Here is a 26,414-nt window from a genome sequence, read left to right as displayed (position 1 = left end):
ATCAACAATTTTCACCTGTTATTTGTCATAATGCCCAAGGACCAATGGCAGCCCCAAAATGTCCTTTTTAATGCTAGATTGACCTTGCCTGTATGGATACCTGTCTGCCTTTCTGGCTGCATCAATTAAGGACTGAGAATAAAAAAACAATCCTACTTTAAGGTCGTGAACCTCACAAACCTTTGGCCTATACGTAACATTTTACACTTCTTAATTTTTGTTATGCATGTTCATAACCTGCTGGCTGTAGACCTAACTATGCACAGTACATGTTAGGGGTTAAATAAGCTGTCTTTTCTAGAAAGATCTGTAAAATGTCCTTTTTCTAGTCACCCTCCAGTACTGACTGCAGAAACTAACTAAGTTTTTATGAGAATGCAGATAGATTTGCATGCCTCAGTAACCCTGGAGGATATTACTGTAGTTCGGCCGATTACAATTTCAAAACAGTACTCATCTGTACTATTAAAAGCAAAATGCCAACTCTGCTCAGTTTGAGTGTTTGTGTGTGTGTCTTTCTATGTGTGTGACTGTGTGTGTGTTGAGACAGGAACCTTTTGGAGTACCTTCCGGACTGGGTGTGTGACTGCAGAAAAATTGAGATGCTGGACGTCACACACAACCTCCTGTCTGAGCTTCCTTCCAGGTTACTGACCTTATTCTGTCAATAATCCTGAACCTTTTCTGCTGAAACTTTATCTTTTATGTTGCATAATTTGAATTTATTCAGCCTGGTGTAATAAACAGATGGCAATCCTGTCCAGAATAAGAAGATCAGGTGTCACATTACACATGACCATGCTTTTTAACTGCTGACTCTTTTTGCCTGATTTTCATAATGTCCATTTTAAGAATATTTTATGGTTGTGGAACCATGGAAAGAACAAGCCACAAATAACAGCTGGTATCAGTCTCTTTGTATAAGACAGTATCTGTGTCTTCATGTTGCAACTGTAAAATATGGCCATCCTATAGTGCTTGGCTCAGAGTTCCATCATTCACTGCCAGTCTTCAAAACTCAACACACAGGCATTTGCATTTGAATGAGACATCAGAAAAGCTTTTGCAAATGAGGTAATATTCCTCTATCCACTGAACCCACATATGCCTTCTGTGATGGTTTCAGCAGAGAATAAAAAGCTGCTGTGCTGGTCTGTTTAGGCAGCCAAGCTGAAAAGGTCATTGATGGATTAGTTAGCATGGGTTGTCATTCCTGACAACCCCCCCCCCCCGACTTCACAAGTAGTCATGAGTAGTCATGTCTGCACAGGGAGACGATGTTCTTTGGTTCTTCGCCTTTTTGTTGGTCTGTTCTTTTTTTCTTCTCCTAATCTGGCTCTTCTGGCCTCCGACAGACTGCTCAACAGCTTGAGTTTGAGAAAGCTGCTGGCGGGGAACAATCGTTTGCAGAGAGTGCCTGACCTACTTGACCACATCCCTCTGGAAGCCCTAGACCTCCAGCACAACAAGCTAGCCGAGCTCCCTGAGAGTCTGTTTTACAAGGCCTTAAAGTGAGTCTCTCAACCCCCTTTTCTCTACAGATCTTTATGTTTCCTTTTCCATTCTGTCCTCAAGACCATTTATGCTATTAATTGAGTCCTTCAGCAGCTGGTTCCTCTGCTTTGAAACGTTTAAACGTCTGCCTTCCAGACAGGTAAACATTCCCTGTTTGGTTGCAGTTGACAGTTATTGTATCACAGCTCATTGTTTTGGGGATGAAGTATATATAGATTGTATGTAGGGATTGTGGTCAAGATCATTTCAGGCTGTAACTGTAGCTTCATTTGCCCTCCTATTTCCTGTGTGGTAAATCACTTAACACCCATTAGCAGTTCAAATGCTCTAATGTACATTACTTTCTCTAATGCTAAGACGTAATGGCAGTGACTGCTTTGTGCATGATGGGTTTCCTGATAATATTTTGTCTAAGAGCTGCACAGCTTACAATGGAAAGCAGTTAAGCCAATACTAAGGACTGATGGAAATGATAAAAATTATACAAAATAATAATAATAATAACTTTATTTATATAGCACTAAAAAGGTAGTTACAAAGTGCTGTACATACATAAAACAGAGCAAAGAAATGAAAGACATGGGGAAAAGAGACAAAGCTAGCAAAGCAAGTATTACAGGACAATTACTATGAATGTAAAAACAATAAAATGAATAAAACAAATTGTCAAAAAGTAAATAAATAAATAAAAAACAAAATAGAACAACAATAAAAGCAACGGAATCAAGAATTAAAAACAGCTTTATGCGAGTGTGTTTTTAGGAGTAATTTAAAATGGGGCACTGATTCAGCACGCCTGATCTCCACAGTCACCTTTAGTTGTTGGCCGTGACTTTAGAATGGATAACAGAGTTTTGCCTGAGGATCTTGGGGGGAGGATGGCCTCAGATTTGATGTCATTAAGAGAAAGTTGTCAGACATCCAACTATTAATGTCTGCTAAGCAATTATAAAGGGTTTGTAGGCTGGTTTTGTCATTAGGTTTGATTGGCAGGTAGAGTTGCGTGTTGACGATATGTGGCTATAGAAACTAGGTTGATGACTGACACTTTTCACATATTCAGATTCGTGTAGACACAGAATTCCAAAAAGCCACAAGGCCAGTGAGATGTCAACAGTCTTGTAATGTTTGTGGGCTGCGGAGATATCATTACACCTTAATAATATCTGACTCTATTACTGTTCAGTATGTGATACGCACAGACAGGAACTTAACAACACCAATTACAGAACCACTGGAGCTCAAATTACTGTCCCTTCTCCCTATGCAGGTTCAACAGTATGTAAATCAATGCTCCACTTTCAGGCATAAATTAACAGTCTGTGTTTAGAAGTATCCTCTTTAGTACAATGAGAATAAGAATGGAGATCAGAAAAGCCCACAGAAGCCTAAAAACTATCAACCTTAAACCAACACCTCAACCGTCTACATTTATCTGTGCACTAACATTACTGTATGTCCTATATTCTGTACATGATAGGTGACTTGTACTTATATACTTGCATATTACATTGTTATAATACTACCAATAGTGTAGCTGTAACTAGCTTTGGAATAATGTAATATTAATCATGCTGCTACAGACTACTTTACTGAATATCATCTTAATTGGAAATACTTTTTGCTCTCTGATATGTAAATTGAAGTTGTAGTTTTTAAGCTCTCCAAATAAATATTTAAATTAACCTCTGTTTCTTCCTCTTAGTCATAGTACTGAAGTACTTTAGACAAAATTAAAGCACAAAGACAATATAATCATAAGTATTTATGCGCATAACTTTATAAACCTTATTTTAAATACAATTGTACCTGCATTTTGCTATGATTCACTTTTTGATAAAATTTGTTAAGTATAAGTGATATTGTAGTAACATTTATTATCCCCAGCATAAACATGAAAACTACAGAAGACAATCCCACATCTACATCTCCCATTTTGTAATATTTCTAGAGATGCCTGCTTCCTTGATTGAATGTACCAGATATACCACTGGAGCTGATGCCAACTTCCATTTGCTCACATTTAATTTCTGACCCAAAATATTTGCTGTTTGTATACATTCTGCATTCAGTGGGTCAAATTCATGGCTAGGGGATGGGCCACCTAATATGTACAGACAGGGTCAAATCAGACATTTGATAACATTGATTGTATTATTTTGAACTTCTTGGGAAAAAAAATTATTTCCACAGAACCCAGAATGAGTCCAATAAACTCTATTCAGTATTTTGGACATCAGTATCACCCATTACAATAATGCCTCTGCTCATGCAACTCATCCAGAAAAAAGCAGACCGCAAATTTTTTGCTTCAACTTCTCCAAATCCACTGTAAATGAGAAAGGATTGGGTGCATACACTCCTTGGATGCAATTGGCTGTGACATATGGGCTGGGCAGATATATACTTTTTTAAACTAATTTATCTCTTGTTTTTGTTTGTCTTCCTTCAAAGTCTAAAATACTTAAATGTGTCAGCCAATGCCCTGGAAAGTATTCCTCCCAGTAGCCCATCAGAGGAGAACCTCAGCACAGTCCAGGAGCTCTACCTGACGGGGAACAACCTGAATGAGAACTGCGGTGCTCTGTTGGTTGGACACCAGAACCTACGGGTCCTTCACATCGCCTACAACCAGTTGCTCTCCTTCCCTGCCAGGTTTGTTACCTTGGCTTTCATGTCAGTCAGTCTTTCTTTTTTTTAAGTAATTTGAATGGCTTATAAATTACTTTAAAAATATCATTATTATTATAAACCCAACTTTTATAGTGTGCCACTCTCATTTTAACTTGTTTTATTATTTTGTCATGTTCATATTATTGTGCCAGTTTTTAGTGTTGGAAATATGTGTTATTTATAATGTAAGTATTCTACTTGTTCAGCTCAGTAGAGTTTTTCACTGTCATGTTTGTGTGTCTTTAGTAAGCTTAGTAAGCTGGAACTGCTGGAGGAGCTAAATCTAAGTGGCAACAAGCTAAAGACTATCCCCTCCACTGTGTCCAGCTGTAAGAGACTGCACACCCTCATAGCACACTCCAACCACATTACTGTCTTCCCAGAGATCCTCAGCCTCCCTGAGATCAAGGTCAGACTTGTTCTGGTTTTATTTGCCTGACCAGTGTGTGTATGATTATGTTCAGCTTGTGTCAGCTCATGCGTGTTTTGTACGTTTATAGCTTGTAGATCTAAGCTGTAATGAGCTGACTGAGATCCACCTGCCTGACTCGCTGCCAGCCACTCTACAAGAGCTGGACCTGACAGGCAACAGCAGTCTGATGCTGGAACACAAAACCCTCAACCTCTTCAGGTGAGTCACAAAACCCAGACCAGTTTAAAATAGTTACAGGTAACACTGAAATTTGTCAAGCATAAAATATAAGCACCAACACATTGGCTTTAGATTCAGTAGTTCTCTGGACACATACTGGAGGGTATGGCATCATTCTTATATATGAACCATAAAATATAGCTGTGTGCCTAGTGGTGTCAGGAAATGGTGCATGTATAGACAGTATATACCTTCATCTATAATGCATTGTACTGGATTTCTTCTCCTTTTTTAGTCACATCACCACCCTGAAATTAGACCAGAAATCCACCACGACAGCAGGAGACTCACTGAGTGCCTCCACTCCGTGGAACCACGGTTACTCTGAAATGAGTGGCCAAAGGAACAAGTGAGTACTGCTTTGTGTTTCTGTGTGTTTTCTTTGTTTGTGAAAATAATACATTTTCCTCAACTGCAGACAGTACCTATCCAAATCATCATATACAAGTAAATTAAATGTACTGCACAAGTGCTCATTGTATAAACAAATCTGTTTTACCTAAACACTTGAGTATTCATTCAGTGTCTTCCCTCAGCCAGTCTTTCTAGTCTATACGAGGTACCTAGCATTACCTTGTGTCCTCTGCTGTCAAGCACATAATCACTCTTTAAATCTTGTTTTGGTGCATTGGATGTACTGTATATCTGTATGTTTGGATGTTGCTGTACCAGTACAGAGCCGGTGTCTACCTCTGAATCAATATCTGAATCATTGGCAGGCGCCTAGCACTGGCTTCAGAGCAGTCAGTTGACCTTTTTTTAAGAGTAGCTGGTGCAGTGGTGCCTAATAATTCTATTGGATTTAATATCTGTAACAGTGTTAAGTACATCACTGTTGAGAGTCCAGTATGCCTGGCTGCTCCTCCAGGGTCATGGTCACCACAGGGGCCCACACAGCAGTATCTTTTATCAGCTGTCACCCTAGCTGTTTCCCTTGACCTGGAGCTGCAGTGTCGCATGCTGAAGTATGTATGAGGTTTACCTCTGTATGGGAGACGCTGAGTCATCTGTTTGTTAATGCCGATCTATTGTTGTGTGTGTGGGACAGGTTGTGTGTGTCGGTGCTGGCTGTAGACCGGTTTGGAGACAGCGTGGAAGCATGTTACGGTATCTTTGACGGAGACCGCAATGAGGAAGTGCCTCGGCTGCTGCAGTGCACCATGGGAGATGTGCTGTGTGAGGAACTGCAGCACTCCAGTATTGACAATGTGTATATGTGCAATACTTTCCTCACCTCACACAGGTAAGACAGATTTTTAAATGTTAGTCTTTATTAATACCTCTTTTTGTACTTGCAAATAAATGGATATTTGCACTCTTGCTGCAGTTTTGTAGGCTGCAACCAGTGACTTTATGAGTTTGTCAGCAGCTTTGTTTTTGTATGGGACAGGAAACTAGGTATGGCTGGCCAGAAACTGGGTGCGTCTGCCTTGCTGTGTTATATTCACCATGAGCCTTCAGATCCAGGAGGCTACTTCAGCCTCACTGTGGCCAATGTGGGCACCTGCCAGGCAGTGTTGTGCCGGGACGGCCGACCTGTACCTCTCTCTAAGGTTTACAGCTTGGAGAACTGCACTGAGGAGATGGAGAGAGTTAAACTCAGTAAAGCCATTATTACCGAGGTAACGCACAGCTTCTATGTATGTTGGGTTCCTGTTTTTACACTAGAGCCATTATGTAGAACTTTTGATCTAGTGATAATGTGCAGCTTCCTATGTAGAGGTGTATATATTATGAAGCTATACACTCATCTACAATTCTAATGGCATATCTGTTTTATAGGATAACAAAGTGAGTGGAGTGACATGCTGCTCCCGCCTGCTGGGCTGCTCTTATCTGTCTCCCTGTGTGCTTCCAAAGCCCTGGGTGCACACTGAGCCTCTCTGTTCCCAGGATGAGTTCTTGATCCTGGGGAATCGAGCGCTGTTTGAACGGGTCTCTTACCAGGAGGCCGTATGCACTGTGCAGGCTGTGCGGGATCCTTGCGCTGCTGCCAAGAAGCTGTGTTCACTCTCCCAGAGTTATGGTTGCAAGGACAACATCGAGGCTGTGGTGGTGGCCCTGCATATTGGTGAGGACAGCTGTACCTGTGAGCCACCGGTCTCCACCACTGAACCACGGGGTCCCCCTCCCGCCCCTGTGCCTGTTACTGTGACCCCGGGCCCCAATGACCCAGCCACCCTTTCTTCCAGCAGTGGTATTGTATCTGAGTTCAACAGTGAGACATCAGCCTCAGAGGTGGGCAGCGAGGCGGGGTCCACCGCTTCAGACGAACACCCATCCTCTGGCCCTGGATCCCGCCCAGAGAGACGATGTAGCCTACACCCTGCTACTACACTGTGTGGGATCATGGTGCCTGGCTCAGCTGTGGCAGGAACCCACCCAGGCCTATTCCAGCGGCAGCCCTCCTGTGCTACGTTCTCGAGTAACCAGTCTGACAATGGCTTGGACAGTGATGATGAAGCTCCGCTTCAGGGTGTTATATCCAATGGCAGCAAGTTAGAAGTGGAGGTAGACATTCACTGCTGTGCTTTCCAACTACGGTCGGGGGCCCCTGAGAGCCCCAAAGACTTACACTTTGAAAAGCGAGGCTCTGACTATCCCAATGGCAAAATGCGCAGACAGAACAGCGTGGTGGTTTCTGCGACAAACGGCTGCCTGCTGGCTGTATGTGGGAGAGAGATTGCTGATCTCAAGAAGTCTCCTTCCACATCCAGCCTGTTTGGGAAGAAGCTGTCCAATGGCTCTGTGGTGGCCCCAGAGGACAGTCATAATCTCATTGAGGTGGCCCTGGAAGCTCCTAAGAAGAAGTCTGGCTACTTCACCGCCCCAGCACAGCAGGATCCCGAGGACCAGCTCATTGTGCCTCCTAGTCTGGAGCAGGAAGTCAGGGAGCAGCTAAGAGGCCAGAGTGCTCTAGTCTCAGGCCCCTCCTTACCATCCATTCCCCCTTCCTTAAAAGACCCTGTGTGGGATCATCCACACCCCCCTGCATTTTCCTCCAACCTGATCCCAGGTCCAGGCCCTGTTCCCATCCTACAGCAGGAAGTCTACGATACCGCCCTCTAGAGGGAGGACACAGCACAGTGCCATGTGGCTGCAGTTCTGTGGTTGTGCCATTCCAGGAAAGAAGAGGAGATTTTTCTCATACATGTGGGATATTCCAGCTCAAGTTGCCATTCAGATCCAACTTTTGTGAGAATGAGACAAACCTATGGGACCTTGATAGTCACTAAGTGATGCTGTGCCATTAATGTGAGGTAAAAATGGGTTTCTGTGCATGGTCTGAGTATCCAAGAAAATAGGGGTGATGAAGATCCCAGTTCATAACATGATGTTGTGAAAAGGATGGCTGGCTATCATAGAAAAACAAGCCTGACTTGAAATTGGATACCTCATGTGTTTAAATATGTCAGCAACATTTCCCTTTACTTGGAAAGCAAGCAATCTAGAGGGTGCATACAGGATTGTGTTCAGTGAAATCAAATCTCCTATCCAGGGGCTCCGTGGTCTCTCAGGTCCTGGAGAGAAGCCCTGTGACTGAAACTTGAAAAAGTGCCTATTGCAGACGACTCAGCCTAGAGCTCCCCCACATCCAGGCTGTGTTGAGGATGTGAGCTTGTTAGTTAAATGTAGAGGAGGGACAGTGTCTCGAAGAGACCAGCACTGGCACAGCTTCTGCTTTCCTCCTCATCCTATGGCTTACAAAGGAAATCAGACAGTAGAAATTCTTGTAAGGCACATAGGACTAGAAGATGTGAAGACAAAATAACTGCATTTACATTGCCAGAAACGTTATGGTTGGGTTTTATTTTTAACATTCCCAGACAATATATATAGAGTCTTCTATATAGGATAAATGAATTCTATACAGTAGAGTACACACTCACAACTAGCAGCCAACTGACGTGGTGTGCTTGAGCTGCTGACATCAAGATTGAAGAGTGTTGCTATTTAGAGCAATGGATTTTGAATAGCTGTCAAAAACAATATCAAAGTCATTCAACTGTACAGAGCGGATGTGTTGTAGAATTCAAAAATCTGTGGCAGTGCATGATCAAATGATTTCCTTAAAAGGTACATAGGAAAATAAAAGTTTAATTTAAATGTAGTCGGTTTTATGGTCACTGGATAGTGGACTGGAGACCCCAGGATGTTCGGATATCATTGTCATTTGAACAAACCAGTCAAGGCACAAAAGTAAATTATTACACAGTGTACTGTCAAGAAATGAAGGATAGATACAGTGTTTGTATGTACTGTATGTTATGAAATACCTCCACTGGTACTAAAATTGTACATTTTAGTATATCCAAACTTTGGAGGCTGCTAATTTGTAAACATTCATCCATGTCCCTGCAGGCAGATTCAGTTACTGACATTTTTACAGCTTGGCAAATCTTTTCTCTTTAGTCTCTAGTGCATTACCCACACATCCAGAAGATTTTCAGGGTGTGTTATTTTGGCCCATTATAAACAGAACTGGCCTATTTTTGACCCTATTTTCTTGTATTCTGTAAGATCTGGTCTGTGTACACAAGATGTCACAAAGTTTGGGGGCAGAACCCACAGTTCGTCAAGCTCGCACAGAAATTTGGGACAAAACAACAAATTATGACTTGCTATAATTTCATATAGTTCTCTTTTTCTCTAACACATATTTGCATATATGCTATTTCCTGATCAGATGGCAATGCTTCTGTAGAAATCACTTCACACAGTTAATATAAAACATTTTTATCAGTGCAGCAGCAGTATAAGCTACTGCAATAACAACACACTGGTTCAGTCCCTTACTATAAGAATAAGTAATGCATTTTTTTCCATTAAGTCACATTCAGTGCTTCAGCAGTTGGTATCATCAGTTCCCAATCTGTTTTTTCCCCTCTTAACATTTGTAGGACCAGTTATATTTATCTCAGCTGAAAGTAAGTCAAGACGACATTATTATTTGAATTATCAGGTAAATATTATGCAGCCCTGGAAACCTCAGTTTGCCCATTCCTGTAACTCCCCACCTTGTGCCAAAAGAGAAAGCAGCTCTGCTGGGGCTGCTGTGGTTATAAAAAGGCCAAAGTTGGGTAATTGCTCATGTCAGTGATTACTACATTAGATGTATATTTTTGGTTGCCACTCTAAGTTGGTAGTGGTGCAGTTCTGGCATTCCACAGCTGTTGCATAGCTGGACTTTCAGTGTTTCCTTTTAGCCTTAACGTAACACTACTCTGGGGGTGTTGTTTATCAAAGCAGCCCCTCTATCTTTTCTTTGCTCCACAGGAATGAGTGATAAGTCAGTGATGAAGCCTTAATTGATGTGTGAGTCTGAATCCTTTCTTGTTATTTGCAAGTTTTTTTCTCTTAAAAGAAATAAACACTGTTAAAAGTGCTTTGTACATAGAAAATAGTGATATTCAGAGTTATGTATATTTGAGTTTAATATATGAGATATTGATCAACATAGTGTGCTGGGATTATTGCATTTTCCCTCAGCCCAACATATCACCTCTTCTTGTCTAAGATAACCAACAGAAATGTTGATGTGACATAATGACAATTAATTTACCACACTTACTTTTAGGTGTGTTTTTAATATGACAAACATTTCTTATTTTTAAGTAAAGTTTTTTTGTTTGCTTTCAGTTACATCTGAATTTTTCATAATGTCTTGAATGATATTTAAATTTTCAACATCAGCACCACAAAAGGCAGCACCACAAACAGCATAATATACATTCTTAACTACTCGAACACTATCTGCCAACATTACTCTCACTCTATATAAATATAAATTATTGGGCCCCCTCCTGGCAGAACATGATGAAATTCAGTTATTGTGCACGTTTTCCTTTATTTATATTCAGTATTGATATTTGGTTGAAACATTGTACTAATTGATTCCTAACCGTCTGGCATACCTGAAAATGTTTTTTGAAATCCCTCTGTAATAATGACATATAATGAAAATGGTAGATAATATGATCCACGTCAAAGAGCTGGATTGTCCTTATTATGCTTATTCAGAGTTCAGACACTGATTTCAACTAAAGTTTTTCTTTTTCTAAAATTAAGAATAGGGAACCGTATTTTATGATGACGCTAAGAATTTGTTTCCAGTCACTTTATTGATCAGACAGTGTGCAGTGTCCGAGATGCCGAACACCTGGGACTCTCTATGGTTCTGACTGTGACCAGACCTCCACTAACATAACCCACAAGTGGCATCTGGACTGATAGCAGTGAAACATGGATGGGTACTGCAGGTGTACCTGCCACAGGAGGAGCTAGAAAAGCTATAAGACAGATTATGATTGTGACTAATATTGGTACACAGCACATTTGGAGAGGAGAAATGGAACTTTCCTTATAAAATGGTAGTGTTCACAACATATGTTGGGAATTCGCTCATACAAATATGCAAAGTGTCAACTGTATATATATATATACGCGTATATCAGAGCTTCATTTTCACCTAAAACTACAAGTATCCTATTTCCTATCCTATCCTATGTCTGAAAATGAATATTGACTGATGTATGTATGTATGATGTATGTAATTGGGATTGTGTGTGTGTAAGCTGCATTGCTTTTATTATTTTCTGAGTATGTCCCTTCCTTTGGCTCATTTGCAGTATAGTTTTATTAGTTTAGTCCAAGTTTGCCAAGTCAGGCGGGGACTGCATTGGGCTGCTACTTTTAGTGTTCTTCAAAACCACCTTGGTCAGTTTTTTTAGACAGTTGTACACTCATTGCACTCATTGTCATTCTGTCTGTCTCCTGGTTGATGCCATATATGCACCCACTGTCCTGTCCAATATACATTTCCAACATGTAGTTTCAAGTATATTCGAATAGTGATCCATCAGTAGACTAATCAGTGTGCATGTACATAATGCCGACTGTATAGGCAGGTACAGGAAGTGGGAGCACAGGGTACACTGCATTGGTTTAAAATATTCCCTTTAATTCTTTAGTGGAGGGGGTCCAGTAGTATAATGCTCATAATCCCCTTTGTGCATCAAACATAGAGGATATGTACATTTGAGTAGGCTACACTGTCAGTGTTTTTTTTTAAACTGCTGACTCATTTATTAACTGTAAGGGATCATTTCCTCTCTGCACAACTTAACAAGCTCCCTGTACAACTATGTTGCGAAATGTCTGTGTTTGTGTGTGTATGTAAAATGGAGCTTAAGTGCACACGTACAGTAAGTGTATGCATGCCTGTGTGAATAACAGATTGTGTGAATAATGGATTAACTGTAACTCTGCGTGATTAAGGTGAATGAATCTGATGGAAGATGCTCCAGTTGTTTAACATGTGACCAAAGTAGCCATTGTTTAATCTCACGGTTCCTTTCTGTACATTATTTTCTAGAAATGCTTGAATATTTTTTTCTCGATGCCAAGAAGCTGATGTTTATTTTTGTACTTCATTGTTTCATGCAAATTTATATTTCCCTCTCCACTAACAGAATTTAAAGTGATTGGGATTCTACAGAAAATAAATTATGGTACTTTATTTAAAGGTACTAATTATAACTATTTAATGTTGAAAGCATGCCCTAAATATAAATCAACATAAAAGCATAGAGTACATACAAATTGTGATTTATTTGTACAAAATGGAGCATATCTAACATTTTTAGGTTTTTATTCTAGCATGCAGATTACTGCTAAAATGTAGTTTTATGTTTAATAATTAAAATATGTATTATTTAGGAACAGGACTAACAATGAGCACTCTTACTGTGTATCAGACAATATTGTACTCCCTTGAACTTTGAGAATGGAAGATGGTCATTATTTTATTTGAGATGCTGCTATCATTAGTTTTGAGCAGAGAAGCTGTTTTTAAATTAACTTTAAGCCAAGTAGCAATAAAACTTTTTACTGTGAATCTTTTGGTCCAGTGTCCATTTTGCTCACCATTTTAATGATAATTTCATGCCAATAAATATCATCAAAATTACTTTTTTTGGTCCGTAAAAGATGTAATGTCTACAGTTTATTTTGTCATTCATTTTAAAATCCTGAACTAAAATGTAATGAGGTTATTTATATGTTTACCTTGGTGTCGTTTTCTCCTATTAGCCTAAATGCACAGAAGCAGTACCCAGATCAAGAAAATGAGTCAGAAGAAACAGTCATATTTAAGTCATTTAAGTCAATTCCTAAACACAGTAGATCTGCCATCTATTGGTGAAGCTCAGAATGACTAATATAATGGTCGACAAAAATAGGCTTAAATGTAACAAAACTCAATGTTTTTTCTTAAGTGATGTAAGACCTTTAGAGAGGGATAAAGTTAGACTCTTTGCTTCTTTCAAGTAGAGTCTAAAAAATGGAAAGCTACTGTAGCTCAATGGAGGAGCCATCATTTAATATATTCATTAGAAATACTGTGGATATTTTAGGCTTTCCTGGGCTCCTCTCCTGTGATACAAAGAAAAGACATTTGACACTGTTATATATATATATATATATATATATATATATATATATATATATATATATATATATATATATGGATATTTTCCTTTCAAGTGCTAGAGACATTTCCTTTCAAGAAATAGTCAATTCAATCTATTACAACAACCTTCTGTGTCAAGATCCAACTGCAAAGATTAATTATCAACGGACTGAGCTTCACTGACAGAGCTGAGATCTAAAGAATGACAATAATTTAGGTCTGGAACACAAATTATTTATCTAGGCCTATTTAATCCCTTGGGACTGTACGTGGGTAACATATCAGACAACCTCACTCTTAAAGTAACTGGCAACAGCTGATATTCTTTGTTGCAAGTTGCTGTTTGTCTCTGCTACACAACTGACTCTTCAAGGGTTTTTTTCTGGTAATCGAACATTTTCTATATCTGCCTTTTCATTTCCGGTGTGTTTGTTTTTTTTGCACAAAATTAACAGAAAATGAGTAATAAAACAATAATTTATATACCATTTGAGTCGTTTATTATAACCACACATTTAGAAAAAATGTAACAGACATTACAGTGGTATGTAAACTGGAAAACTAGTCAAAATCAACTTAAAAAACATCTTCAAAGAATAAAAAGTGGATTAAATAAAAGCTGATTCACAGATCACATTCAACAAGAGTGAATACACAATTACACCTATTATGAAAAAAACCTCCCATGTTTGCCTGTCGCAGGGTTTTCTACTCAATCCCACTTTTGTTCAAATATGTCAACGACAAAAACCATCTTAAAAATTATTGTCCTCGTTTGTCCTTTGCTTCTTTAACTCCCGCACTGACCTGAAAGCTCTGACAGCTAAAACTGCACCAAAGATGAAAACAAACACCCCGAGCACCCCGAAGAGACCTCCTGCGATATCTGCACCGTGGAACTGGCACTCAAAGCCATTGTGCCCTTTGCTCTTGTACATCTTCTCTCTCTCCTCACAGATGGGATCGCTGTAGGTTTCCTGCAACTTAATAAAGTAGAAGGCCAGTGCAGGGATGTAGCCCAGGCCGATCAGGAAGTTCAGCAGAGCCTCCCCCAGCAGCACAGGGGGCCAGCGGTAAGGCACTCTGAAAATCCCCAGGGCAAGCATGGCACAGACGTAGATCATTAACACCCCACCGCATGCCATGGTGAAGGCGTACGGAGGCCGCTTGAGCTGATGGAACAGCAGGTCCAGCTCCTTCACCCTGTCTGCGTCGGCTCCGGTGAAGGCGTTGGCTCCACCAAATTGATAATAGTAGAGTCCACCGAGGCTGGCCAGGTCACGGTAACCCCCATTGTTGCTGTATGGCACTCCGGCACAGATGACGATCAGCAGATTCACAAACAGCTCCATAAGCTGGCAGAGACCTGGGAGACACAGGATGAACACAACACTGACGTGAATGTAGAGCAACATGAAGCAGTGAGTGGATTTGCTGCTTTTCTTTGAGCTTTCATTGCAACTAACATATCGCAGAAGAAATAAATATACTTGCCTCTACTGGTTAAGATGTATCTGAGATTGTACAGAGCTTGCCCGTGTTGTCGCTCATAATACTCCCCTTCAGAGTGATACACCGAAGTCACTCTGGACCTACAAGGACAACACCAGTTTTACAGTGAGATGGAATCCATTCTTTCTCTACAATACGTGTCATTTTCCATAGAAACCAAAATACATAATCCTGCCACAGATGGTCCAAAGTGTGTGTGGAAGACATGACAGTGGGTGCAGGGACTTGTGTCTAGAAAGTATACGACCCCTTACAGTCTGGAGGGTCCTTCATGGTCATGGTCTGTGTAATCAGGAGGTTCCATGTGAGAGGCAGTCGTCACGTCCCTCTGTCTGTTTTGTTTGACCCTCCTGTCACCAGCAGAGCCTCTCTCGTCTATGTGTCTTGGCTTTTGGTTGGGACCTCTGCTGTCATATGAAGCGTGGTCTCTATTGTGTGAATAGTCCCCTTCCCTGCTGTTGTACTCATCATACACATCACTCCTCTGGTGGTGTCTTCCCCTCTCTGGCATTTTCCACTGCCTACAAAAGAAGATTGTGGACATGAAGCCTATTACAGGCACTCATTAACAATGTGGATAGTAAGCAGCATGAAGGATTATTTAATGAATATTAATGGCTGAGTGAGGATAAAACTGAAGGAGTGCGGATCGGTTCAGAGCAAAACAGGACGGATATTAATATTCAGGTAAAAGAAGAAATTAAAGTAGGCCTACTTGGCGTTTGGCTTGATGGGAAAGCCTGCTGTCACTTAAACTGGAGTGAGGAAGAAAGTGAGATAAAAGAAGAGGTTGAGAACTGGGTCCCCTCGGGGATCAATAAAGTATTTCTGATTCTTAAATAAATGATGTTCCAAACTTATTTGGGGAACAAATCGTTAAGTCACAAAATTATTTTTAATGTATAAAATAAACAATATGGAGGTTTGGGAGCTCCCGACCTCAACATCCAAATAAAAATCCCTTTTATTAAAAATGTGTCATATGTTTAAAAAAGAAAAAAGTAAAAGGACCAAAGACAGAAGTTTCTTCATTCATAAAGTGGCTATTAGAGCAAAAGGTGGTGATAATTTTGGGCCCCACAGTAAACAACCACAAAGTCAGCAAACTTAATCAGACGTTTACGTGACTGCATATGACTTTATTTCAACATGGGTGCATTCTAGTATGAGGCCCACAATTCATAACAACGCCTTCCTTCCCTGTTGCCAATTCCGTGTTCCGATTTCATGTTTTTTTACGTAAAGACGAAATGGTTTCTAGGTTTGTGAATAATACAAAGATACATTATTATTCCCTACCTTTGAACTGTGTACAAAATCTGGTCTTGTTTTCGTTTAAGCTGAGAAAACAGCCTACCTTTCCCAGCTTTCCCTGCTTCCTGTGTTTGAGATTTTCTTCTCCTCCCCCTCACCTGTGCTGTGCCACGCCCACTAGTTTCGAGCTAATTTATAGGGGAAATACAGTGAAATTTCTACTGCTAATCTAAAGTTTTTAGTCTTATTTTCCCAATGTATAGTAGCTTCCATTGTGTTGGATATGTGCATGGTGTATATGTGGTATTCCATTGTACTGTATTGTAAGGACTATTATATATTGTTTATGACAATATATTGTTTATGACTAAACCAGACAACTACACTTAATTTACTGATCAGTTTGATTCAAATATTACAGGACACAGGCAGCTTCACTACAGTTCAATAAAAACCGGAAGATGTATAGAAAAAAAAATGTTGGTTTCAGCCGTGCTGAACTTCCAAAAACAAAAATTTGCGATTCATGCCTCAACCCGGACGTGAAAAAACAGTGCACGCGGTCACGCTTCAATCGTGAAGCTCGTGACATTACATTACTTTCAGCATTTCCGCCGAGGAATACATACATTTCAAAATAACTGTCGCTTAAAAGTGTGACTTTCATGTCAATGAGGCCATGCAGGTCATTACAGGGGGCAGATACTTATTCACTTGTTTGTGTATATTCATGCAATTCTCTGATACAAGTCATGACCATTAGAAGATTATGGGATTTCCATTTCAAGTAAAGAGCTCAGTCTCTACTATTAGCTGTGATAGGCTCAAGCTGCAATCCATTAAGAGAAAGAAAGTTCCCCCACTTTCTCTAAAGTGTTACCTTACTTTAAAAACTCAATTAATGTAAATTATCACTGACCATAATTAATCTCTACTGAATGGAGCCACACTGAATATGGCAGATTTTTTTCCCGTCCCTTAATTTCCAGCCAGATCACCCCAGAGGTCACAGGTCATAGCACACCACTGGAGGGGAGGATAATCTATCATTAAAGATGATGACTTTTATTATGAAGTCAGAGAGCAAACATCACCGGAAGTGTTTGTCGTTACTCCTTGAGCTCACGCTGCCACTACAGCCGATCGCGCGCTGGCTTGGCTAGCAAGCGAGGAAGAGGCTAGACAGAAATGGCGGTGACGGCAAGGCGAGCAGCATGAAGTAGTGATGCATTAAATGGATCAAAACTTACCAATGCCAGGACACCGTCGGGGAAATGACAATGACGTCGAAGTAGCACAATTTTTGTAACTGTCATTACAAACCTACAACACCTTCCCGGGAGAGTTTTCATCTTGTCTGCGGAGGAAAGAAAATCTCACCGGGAGCATGGCTTCTTACAGCAACAAGGTAGCTAAGCTAGCTGGCTAATGTTAGCCTGCACAACAACTCCTGCTGCACGCAGTGTAACGTTATTTATAGACTCACGGCCGCCCCTTGTTTGTACAACGTTTTTACCTAAAATAGTGCCATACCATAGTAGCACTTTGGTCAGGTGCACGTTGCTATTTGAATCATCTTGCTAGTCGTGTCATTGAAAATGTAAGTACTGAAAAGTGCTTGCTAATGCCCCCCTAAGCCTCACTGAAATACCACCAGCACGGTAGCTAACAGGCCCTGGGTTCCTCCATTCAAATGAGCCAACCGTACTATTTGCTGCTGTTTTTTAGGAAAGGACAGCCACGTTTAACTAAACTACATGAAAGCGTGCTTAATCTAATGTTAGTGACACTTTGGTGTGAGAACCCACAAGTGTCATGTGTTATTTCCCAGAGAAAAGTGACACAGAAAACTGCTGCGTGTATGCATGGCCCACCTGCTCAGTGCTGCGACAGGCCTTCCCCGAGCGCACATTTTCTTACCTGGTAATAACTGCAAATTAGTTTTGCTCTGGGCGGTTAGGATGCATAATAACGGGTTTGTGCAATGTTTTGCATGTGATAATTGGCCGTTTATAACCAGCTGTGAACAAGGATATAACCATTTCGTCTTGTTCACTTAGCTTTTAGCAAGCTAACAGCTTTGCACAGGTGGTGTGGTTATACTTTGCAGTCAGTCTGCTAGCTGGTTAGCTAAATACAAATGCGACAGTGGGCCTTCGTTGATAACGAAGACTTATTTGCTATGGAAACACTTAAAAACAAGATTGAACCAGCACACTGCTGGGCGAGTGTGCTATTACACCGCCAGTCTCCGTGTGACTTAGATTGTAGGCAAGTTTGGTGTCATTACTGAAGAAGTTAGCTATCATGTGGGAAGGCCCATTTTGAAGTCTAGCTATGCATGCAGATACATGCCAGGTGTGAAGTTTCTAGTAGTTGACTGAATTAAAGTTTAACTTCAGACTAAAATCCACACTAAAAATAAAACTTTCTCCGGCTGACCGTTCACTTAACGGTGCATGGCTATCCACCATAGGAAGGGAAGCCTCACTGGAGACTTAATTCTGCATGCTTTCACACGTCTTCCTGCCCTCAAAATTCAGTGTTTCTATTGGCTCACTGTTCAGCAAAGGGAAAGCTTGAGGGGAAAACCCGTGTCAGCTTCTGTGTATCAGCACATAGTGATTAGCTTTTTCATGACTTGTATGATGACCAGTCAAAGAATATTTGGCCTATCAAATGCATTATCATACATATACCCACTGATACTGAATTATCATACCATGATAGAGGAATTTATTGTTATATTATGTATAAACGGCATATAATGAAAAGCATAACATAAAAAAACTTTGTAAAAAGCCTAAATTAAGTATCAACAAGGGCAACTGCTCCACATTAACAGTTGCCCGGTTTCCTTGGGCAACTGGATTTGGACCCCTGTCAACTATTTGTTTGGTCTGGTTGCCCAATTTGGTAAACACTTTTCCTGTTACAAAAACTCCTTTTTAACAGCTTGCCTTCTGTGTAAAATATGCCATACAGGCAAGTGTTGCTGTCACATTCATTTACTCTGCGAGAAATTACTAATATGTAGGTGAGTCGAGTAAAAAAATGAAAAATTCTCATAAACAGATGCGGCAGTCAAATATTCAGAGGCAGAACAAGACACACCAGCAGCAAAAGGGATATCAACCTGACAAAACAGGTCATTCTGGAAATACTTAGCAATACTGTTCTGCATCTGCAGATAGAAAAAGTAGCTTTAATATGACAACTGGCGAAGTACAACAGCAGATGGTAATATTCTGCATATTGTAGTGTTAAACTTGTGTTTGATGTTATATGGTTCTAATTATGGTTATTCATGTATGTATCTGAAAATCAAACAAATAAAATCCCAAATCTGTAAATACACTGCAGACACACAGCAGTTGACGGAAAGAGGAGGTTATAATATACAGAGAAATATTAAGCTTTTTCTGGGTGAATAAATGTTAAAAAGGGAAGCTGAAGGGCAACAAGAATGCTGAGCTTTCAAGTTTCATCGGGAGTCATAGCACCATTAAGCACATCATGTTTAATTAGAAAAGTAGTTTAAAAAACACATACAAGGTTGATGTTGTTGCCTCAACTCGCTACCAGCCTCCATTGTTTAGCTGCACGAATGTTTAAAAAATTGATTTCTTACTAAAATATGTGCTGGTTGGTGTATCAGATACACACCGAATTAAACACCCACTCATAACACTGTTAATTCACCGTCTAGTGTGTGTGTGTGTGACGGTATTTGAGGAGTTTTTTTGGTCGGTAACATTTAGGCTTATTAGTTTACATCAGGAATTCAGGAATTTGTCTTCCAGAAAACGATTAAAAACACAAAGGAACCATACATTGCATTCAGGTGACTTTTTTTTTATTACACTGAACATGGCAGCTGTAGTTTATTCCTCTGTCTCAACTCATCAAATTAGTATAGCAGTGTAAACACATTGATGTTTGCCTGACCTGGCACTACTCTCCAGAGATTAAAAATGCAGTCATGGAGAAGTTTCAAAATAAACAACATCAGTTGTGTTCATTGTGATAAGGAACAAGTCACCCAGTGGAATGGTATGGCTCTTAAATGCTTTTGCAACTCGGAACCATTATTGCAAGTCGACCTCCTCCTTATTTTTATAATGTCTCTGTTAAGTTCAGCCCAAACGTTCCGCCAAAGCATAAATCTGTGTGTGGGGTAGTACTCCTCACCACCCCCCTTGGGAAAACTACACACTGTATGCACAAACAAATCAGACTGTCATCCAAGTTGCCCGAAGTTTTCAGCTTAGACATGCCAAATGCATACAGAATGAAAATGCACCAGAAGTGAATCAGAAATACTTTATTCTTTCGTTACAGCTGCTCACTCTCACGTCATTGCACACAGGAATAGAGGTACTAATAGAATGTTAGTAGCTACAAATTCAACAGCATTACTTTACTGTAGCCGTGGTACTTAAGTCTAGACTGAAATATCACAACTATTGCTTGGATTGCCATTTGGTGGAGATATTCATGGTCCCCGTAGTATGAATCCAGGGTATCGCATTTTAGTGATGTGCTGGTCTTTCATCTGGCCTTAAACGCAGGTCAATTTCCCACTTTTCCACCACACACTATTAACAAAGACCTATGTAAAATGCATGACTCAAGTGAATTCCCAGCAGCCTCAGCTGTAGTTTGAGATTAGCATGTTACCCTTAGCATGTCACACTCACATGCTAAATCTAAAAAATCTTGTAGTACACAAAATTAGGGCTGCAACTAATGAGTCTACCGAATATTTTCTCGATTAGTCTTTGGCTCTATAAAATGTCAGAGAATGCTGACAATTCCCAGAGTCCAAGGTCTTAAATGTCTTGTTTTGCCTGTTCAACAGTCCAAAAGCCAAAGATACTCAGTCTATCAGTAAAGTGAAAAAAAAAACAGAAGCTGGAAGCAGTGGCATTTGTGCTTAAAAACAATGCGTAGATTATCAAAGTTTTCTGTCACTCGACTAATCGTTGCAGCTCTACACAACATTGATTATGCCACACAATGGTAGCAGAGAGGCCTTTATAGCCAACCTATTTATGACCATGTAAGTATACTAAATACTAAAAACAGTTCTAAGTGTAACACAATAAAATTCAACAGTATCACAAACTACAGCCTTTAGATTGACTGTAAAGTTGAATCAGCACCTCTCTAAAACTGTTTTAATGAAAACTGAACATGGTAACATAGAAAAAGTAGAATGCAGTGTTGCAGGGCTCTTTTATTAAACTGTATTAGGTTTAGCTATGTGTTCCTAATGGCAGTAAGGTGGCAGTTCAGTGTGTATCGTAGTTAATGGGAAATAGTTGAGGGATTGATTACAAGGAACAGCAGAAAGGGGTTCACCTAGCCATTTTAACTTGGACATAACCATCCTAATTGTCCTTGTGATAATAAATATCGGGGTGGGGGGTGATACTGTTATTCCAATATCAACCTTTTATCTTCCAAGACTAGCATGTACAAGAATGTTCAAATAACTAACAATTCTGATTAATTAAAAAGAAGTAGATGGTTGTTTTATGGCTTACTGCTAACCATATCAATAAATGAAGGTGTTAGCACATTGTTGCTTTTGTCTGATAGCACCTGTCGTTAAGCAGGATGAATGACAATGATTCCTTTCTTCCAGTGTCATACTGTACTTAATGCTTTGTAATCATATGTCACCCTGTTACTACACCACACCAATATGCAGGCACAGGCATGCTCCAGAGACTCATTGAAAACTAGTCTGACCTTATTTGTAGTGGCGCTGCAGCATTTTCATGCTCAGCCAAGTCCATTAATAACTCTGCATACCGATTTTAAGAGAACAAGCACAGTAGTGCTGGCTGTATCCCCTGTTATGGTTTGAATACACAGATTTTGGGGAATTATGGCCAGGTTATACTAGAAATGAAGTGGTTTGTATGTTGTGTTGTCCGACCACATTGGAAATCAAAAGTGTTTATACCTGATCTGAATGTCCACACTCGAAGGTGGAGTGGAAAGCCGACTGCCATAGAGAGGACGGAATATCGTTTAATAACAGGGATAACTACGCACATTTTCAGACAGGAAGACATTCATAGTGTTGCACACCATTTTACACATGAAAAGTGCCACAAATAGTATAACCCGGCGTACTGTCTCACCTACACATAGCTGGCCAATCATGGCAGGGTGTGAATGTCGAATTGTCGGTTTCAGAAAGTTACAGAAATGGTTGGATGCAGTCCCTCTAATCTGACGTCGGAAAGGTGTGGGGAAAGGGGGTTTCGAAGCTATCCGACAAGCTGCTATGACGGCGTATACTGGCCCCTTTCTAGTAATGTGAATTAAATTCATAAAATCAAAGATGGACAATACACACACACACAAATAGCCATGCTTTTAATGATTGTTGATAGTGAACAAAATTCAGGTTATTTCATAACTTTTCAGAGTCATCTGGTCAACTTGATGGTATTTTGAAATGCTACCCAGGTGTGTGATTGGGATGCAGATAAAAGTTCATTGCTTTGTGCGTCAGGTGTTAACGTCATGTAGAATGGCTGAATTGGGCTAAATGTCAAGATTGATCTTTTTACATTTTGCTACGTGTTGGAAATAACAGATGTGACCTTGTTGTGACCCTAGAGTCAATTTTAGGGGTTTCATGTGTATTTTTGACAAACTGTTGGTAGCAAGTTTTTATTTGACTGATTTTCATTTGCTCACATCTGTGGATATTATCAGTTACTGGATAAAATGTCTAAAGAGAAAGTATCAATAATGATGTTAATTTACATAACAGAATCAATCTCTCGAACATCCTGTTCTGTGTCGTTGTACTTGAAACTTGAGACATAGTATCACTGAAAGTCTGTCAACGGTAGTAAAGCTTATTAAAACTATACATATCACATATTCTAATACTATTCCTGCCATGCTCTTTGTTATGCTAGGCCCTATAGCCCTGTTGTGTGTGTGTGCGCGTGCATGTGGTGTCGTCACTAAACTGTGTTGAAATCATACAGATGGCTAATTTGTTGTAATCCTCAGTCCAAACGAACAGTAAGGGAAGCTTAGTGTGGTACGAGTGGCACGCCTGCAGAAAGAAGCAAAGGGACATTCTTTCTGTTGTGATTGTATTAGCCATCCTGAGGCCGTTGGATTATGGCTGGCTGTTTGTCGCTTGTAGTGCCATTTCAGCAATGTGGGCCCTCGCGTGGGGCCTCGTTTGCAAAGAGTTACATATGCTTGAGCTGCACTTTCTTTTCTCTGTGCCTCCCCTTTCACGTCCCACTGTTTATTGCACTGAGAGGATTAACGGCATGGCTAGCGAGTTAATTTCACCTTTTCTCCGTTGCTTTGTGTTTTGCATGCATATATGGACACTTGGGTGGCACGGTGTAGTGTTTCCCCTGAAGCTGTAAGGGTCATCTGTCGGCGGGGGGGGGAGCACAACTACAGTTAATAAGATATATGAAAAATGAATGAATAACTATGACGTCATTGCTCTTTCCTGTTATTACTCAATGTACTAAATAAATATAATGGGAGAGGAGGGTAGAGCGATATTGCATTCTGCTATTCAGTGATTTCTTTATTCATTTAAATTCAATCTGGAGCAGACTTGTGCAATTCTTCCTCCCTGTTCCACTATTAATTACTGTGCCAATGCCTGTTTATTGGCTTATTGGTACTCCAATAATTAAGATTGTCCACACAGACACCTCCCAAATGCAAATTGAGTTCTGTTGGGTGGGGGGGTGTATTTCCTCACATAAATACAAGTGGTATACAAAATAACAAACACAATATATTACCCCTACATTAAATAACAGTTTGGTAAAGTTTTGTTGAGTGTGTCAGAGGTGTCAATACAATTGTCATTTTTGAGGCTGTAGTTTGTGGTGTAACTGAACAAATATCTCATGTCTCTGACCTCAATGTGTCTGAGAAATGTAACAGTGTTTAGTGTTAATTATCATTTAATATAAATAATTGACAATTTACTGCTCCAGATTTCTAGGTGAAGTAAGGAGAACTAGTTAGCAGAAGCTCCCTTCGTCTAGTTCCATGTCATTTTTAAAATCACAAGTCGAATGTCTCTGTCGTCTAAGAGGCACAGACTGCATCTTTAGTTTCATTCTGTCAAAAAAAAAAGTACATGAAGTTACGAGCATACAAATACCTGCTTTGGCTTATTTTGAGGATGAGGGTGCTTTGTGGTGTTTTGTATTAACGTGTGTTAACTACTCAAAACGCCACTTCACTAAAAGCAAATTTGAGTTGTGTTCATGGTTTATGTATAACACTGCATGACTCACCACTTCATGTTGTGTTTTTACCTTTGTACAAGCTAGCATTGCAGTCTAGGCTGGGTGATGATTGACCCTAGTAAGAGCCCTTGTACCTAGATATCCAATGACAGTGGCTTTTGAATCAGTTCCAGTTATGAGGTGGAAAGCCCTGTCTTTCTCTGTGTATATCATTTGACTTTTCCATGGACTTGATTTTCTTTATATTGATGCGTAATCTCAAATTGTGTGACTCTTTTTTTTAAATGGTCTTTCAATTCAAAGTCAGTTTCCTCATTTTATACGTGCTTTACATCAGGGGGGAAAAATTATTTTGAGTGTTTAAATTTTTTATTTTATTTATTTATTTATTTTTTTTAAACCATATTACCTTTCTTTTAAACTAAGGTTATATTGATTTCTTCCCACAGTACATCTTCGGGGAATTCAGCCCTGATGAGATCAATCAGTTTTTTGTGACTCCACGATGTTACGTTGAGGTAAGGAGAAGGATTATGAGTTTTTACATTAATAAATCATAATTACATGGGTGGCCATGATTATTGACCTTTTACAAGAAGATCTGGTCGCCTCTGCTGGACAGCAGGATCTTCTTTGACAGGAAGTAACAGGGTTCATGGGAAATGTAATTAAAATTTTGACAAACACTAGTCCTAATACACTACTTTGGAACTGAGGCTGTTACAAAGGTGCCACCATTAATTGACAATGTTGTTGTTTTTTAATGCTCCATGTAGCTCCTTTTTTAAAATGAACACTATGCCTAAAATGACTTACTGTATATGACAGTTTTATCATTTTTGGTTCTTTCCATTTCAAATGGTCTTTAAATATTCAGCTTACATTTTTTATCCCCTTGTCAGTTCTTCATCACATGTCAAAAACAATGAATGCTTAGCTATATGGAAAAGGTTCTAGTAAATCAGACTCAACACTGGTGGAATTTTTAAATGTGTTTTTTGACTCCTAATTTTGCATTTTGTCTCACAGCTTCCTCCGTTCAATGACAAAGTCCCGTGCGTCAGTCAGTCTTCTGGTATGTACATTTCACATACACTAGATAGCTAGATAATGTTTTTGTTTCTTTTGAAGATTTATTAGCATTAAAATACCTTCAACGCTCACAAAGCAGGTCTTTTTAAAGTGTAAGGTAAAAGCCCAGGCTGACCTGACTTGCCTGGCAGGGAGATGCTTTTCATGTGATTATTTTTGTATATATTTATACATATAGTATATATTGTTTTAGAATGGATTACAAATCCCAGTAGATATTGACCATTTCATTATTTGAAGAATACGTCAGCCATTTTCATTCTTTAAATTTCAAGCCACCAAATTTAAAATGTAATAGCAGCCACCTGACTTTGAAATGGTACCCATTTGCACATGACATTTGCCTTACCTTGATTTGTATTGATTATTTAGGAAGTTACTGCACTCCTGCTGTACCTTATATTATGGAGTCTATGGGACTGCAGGTTTGCGGTGAGTTGAGGAGTCTGACACCCTGTGGCTTGACTAGCTGTTGTACGTTTGTTGTAAACTCAAAATCCAGGTTTCAAAAACTGGTGGCTTTCTAAACCTTGCGCCTGTATTCTTTCTCTTGCCTGTTGGTAAAATCTGTAGAGCTTTGCATGCTCAAGATACTGTCAAGTATCTTATCTTCTCTTGCATTTAATGCATTTTCACCACTGCAGGGCTCCAATTTGAATTAAAATTGGATTGTGTTTTTGTATGATTTAACAATCATAGTTTATTTACTAAGGGCATAGTGATGGTTTTATGTGGTTGCTAACACGTGTGTACATATTTAGCCTTACATTGTTAAGGTTTTACTGCTGAATGCATTTTACAGTCATGAAGAGTGATTTCAGTAACACTAACAGAAGATCTTCTAATCTCAGTAGAGGAAGTAACTACCGTTTCATAATCCCTGCAGAGCATCAGGGTTTACAGTTTGGGTGACCAGTCAGCTGCGTCATAATGAAAGGCTCTTGGATGATTTTTCTGATTTGCACTTTGCACTAATGTT

At 39.7% G+C, this 26,414-nt stretch overlaps 3 protein-coding genes across 22 annotated transcripts in view; 2 read left to right on the top strand and 1 right to left on the bottom strand.

Moving 5' to 3' along the window:
* Nucleotides 1–13,796, top strand: part of phlpp2 (PH domain and leucine rich repeat protein phosphatase 2) — a 46,380-nt gene extending 32,584 nt beyond the window's left edge. For 7 of the 8 annotated variants that reach the window (XM_044207009.1, XM_044206994.1, XM_044207000.1 and 4 more), the window contains 9 exons: nucleotides 551–646; nucleotides 1,356–1,511; nucleotides 3,970–4,170; nucleotides 4,435–4,597; nucleotides 4,689–4,819; nucleotides 5,076–5,189; nucleotides 5,889–6,083; nucleotides 6,231–6,462; nucleotides 6,623–13,796. In XM_044207009.1, coding sequence (XP_044062944.1) covers nucleotides 551–646; nucleotides 1,356–1,511; nucleotides 3,970–4,170; nucleotides 4,435–4,597; nucleotides 4,689–4,819; nucleotides 5,076–5,189; nucleotides 5,889–6,083; nucleotides 6,231–6,462; nucleotides 6,623–7,909 — 2,575 coding nt within the window. In that variant the 3' untranslated portion in view covers nucleotides 7,910–13,796. The remainder of the gene's footprint in view (nucleotides 1–550; nucleotides 647–1,355; nucleotides 1,512–3,969; nucleotides 4,171–4,434; nucleotides 4,598–4,688; nucleotides 4,820–5,075; nucleotides 5,190–5,888; nucleotides 6,084–6,230; nucleotides 6,463–6,622) is intronic. The other variant, XM_044207019.1, reaches the window with a different exon arrangement.
* marveld3 (MARVEL domain containing 3) lies at nucleotides 13,788–18,066 on the bottom strand. Of its 7 annotated transcripts, none has more exons than XM_044207179.1 (5): nucleotides 17,327–17,427; nucleotides 15,538–15,577; nucleotides 15,077–15,343; nucleotides 14,805–14,902; nucleotides 13,788–14,676 (listed from the first exon to the last, which is right to left on the bottom strand). In XM_044207179.1, the coding sequence occupies exons 3-5, from the start codon at nucleotides 15,331–15,333 to the stop codon at nucleotides 14,066–14,068; spliced, it is 966 nt and encodes a 321-aa protein (XP_044063114.1). In that variant the 5' UTR covers nucleotides 15,334–15,343; nucleotides 15,538–15,577; nucleotides 17,327–17,427; the 3' UTR covers nucleotides 13,788–14,065. The 7 variants fall into 7 exon arrangements, with proteins under 7 accessions (XP_044063114.1, XP_044063077.1, XP_044063085.1 ...); XM_044207142.1 differs by lacking the exon at nucleotides 17,327–17,427 and adding an exon at nucleotides 16,180–16,268; XM_044207150.1 differs by lacking the exon at nucleotides 17,327–17,427 and adding an exon at nucleotides 16,122–16,242.
* Nucleotides 17,346–26,414, top strand: part of usp10 (ubiquitin specific peptidase 10) — a 26,090-nt gene continuing 17,021 nt past the window's right edge. For 4 of the 7 annotated variants that reach the window (XM_044207084.1, XM_044207076.1, XM_044207066.1 and 1 more), the window contains exons 1-4: nucleotides 17,346–17,484; nucleotides 24,793–24,861; nucleotides 25,373–25,418; nucleotides 25,808–25,867. In XM_044207084.1, the coding sequence (XP_044063019.1) occupies nucleotides 17,464–17,484; nucleotides 24,793–24,861; nucleotides 25,373–25,418; nucleotides 25,808–25,867 (196 nt within the window). In that variant the 5' untranslated portion in view covers nucleotides 17,346–17,463. The remainder of the gene's footprint in view (nucleotides 17,485–24,792; nucleotides 24,862–25,372; nucleotides 25,419–25,807; nucleotides 25,868–26,414) is intronic. The other 3 variants (XM_044207100.1, XM_044207092.1, XM_044207118.1) reach the window with 2 other exon arrangements.

This window comes from Siniperca chuatsi, linkage group LG1, assembly GCF_020085105.1.
Source record: "Siniperca chuatsi isolate FFG_IHB_CAS linkage group LG1, ASM2008510v1, whole genome shotgun sequence".
Taxonomy (NCBI): Eukaryota; Metazoa; Chordata; class Actinopteri; order Centrarchiformes; family Sinipercidae; genus Siniperca; species Siniperca chuatsi.
The sequence above is the reverse complement of the archived record's forward strand: the minus strand, read 5'-3'. Positions and strand labels throughout refer to the sequence as shown.

Bases quoted from the DNA above. Each gene is read 5' to 3' on its own strand.
- marveld3 (XM_044207133.1), bottom strand. From the start codon at position 17,988: ATGTGCGCTCGGGGAAGGCCTGTCGCAGCACTGAGCAG. The intron at 14,903-15,076 runs GTAAGGGGTCGT...TTGTCCTTGTAG, and splicing joins CATGAAGGACCCTCCAGACT to GTCCAGAGTGACTTCGGTGT. The intron at 14,677-14,804 runs GCAAGTATATTT...TGTGTCTCCCAG, and splicing joins ATACATCTTAACCAGTAGAG to GTCTCTGCCAGCTTATGGAG.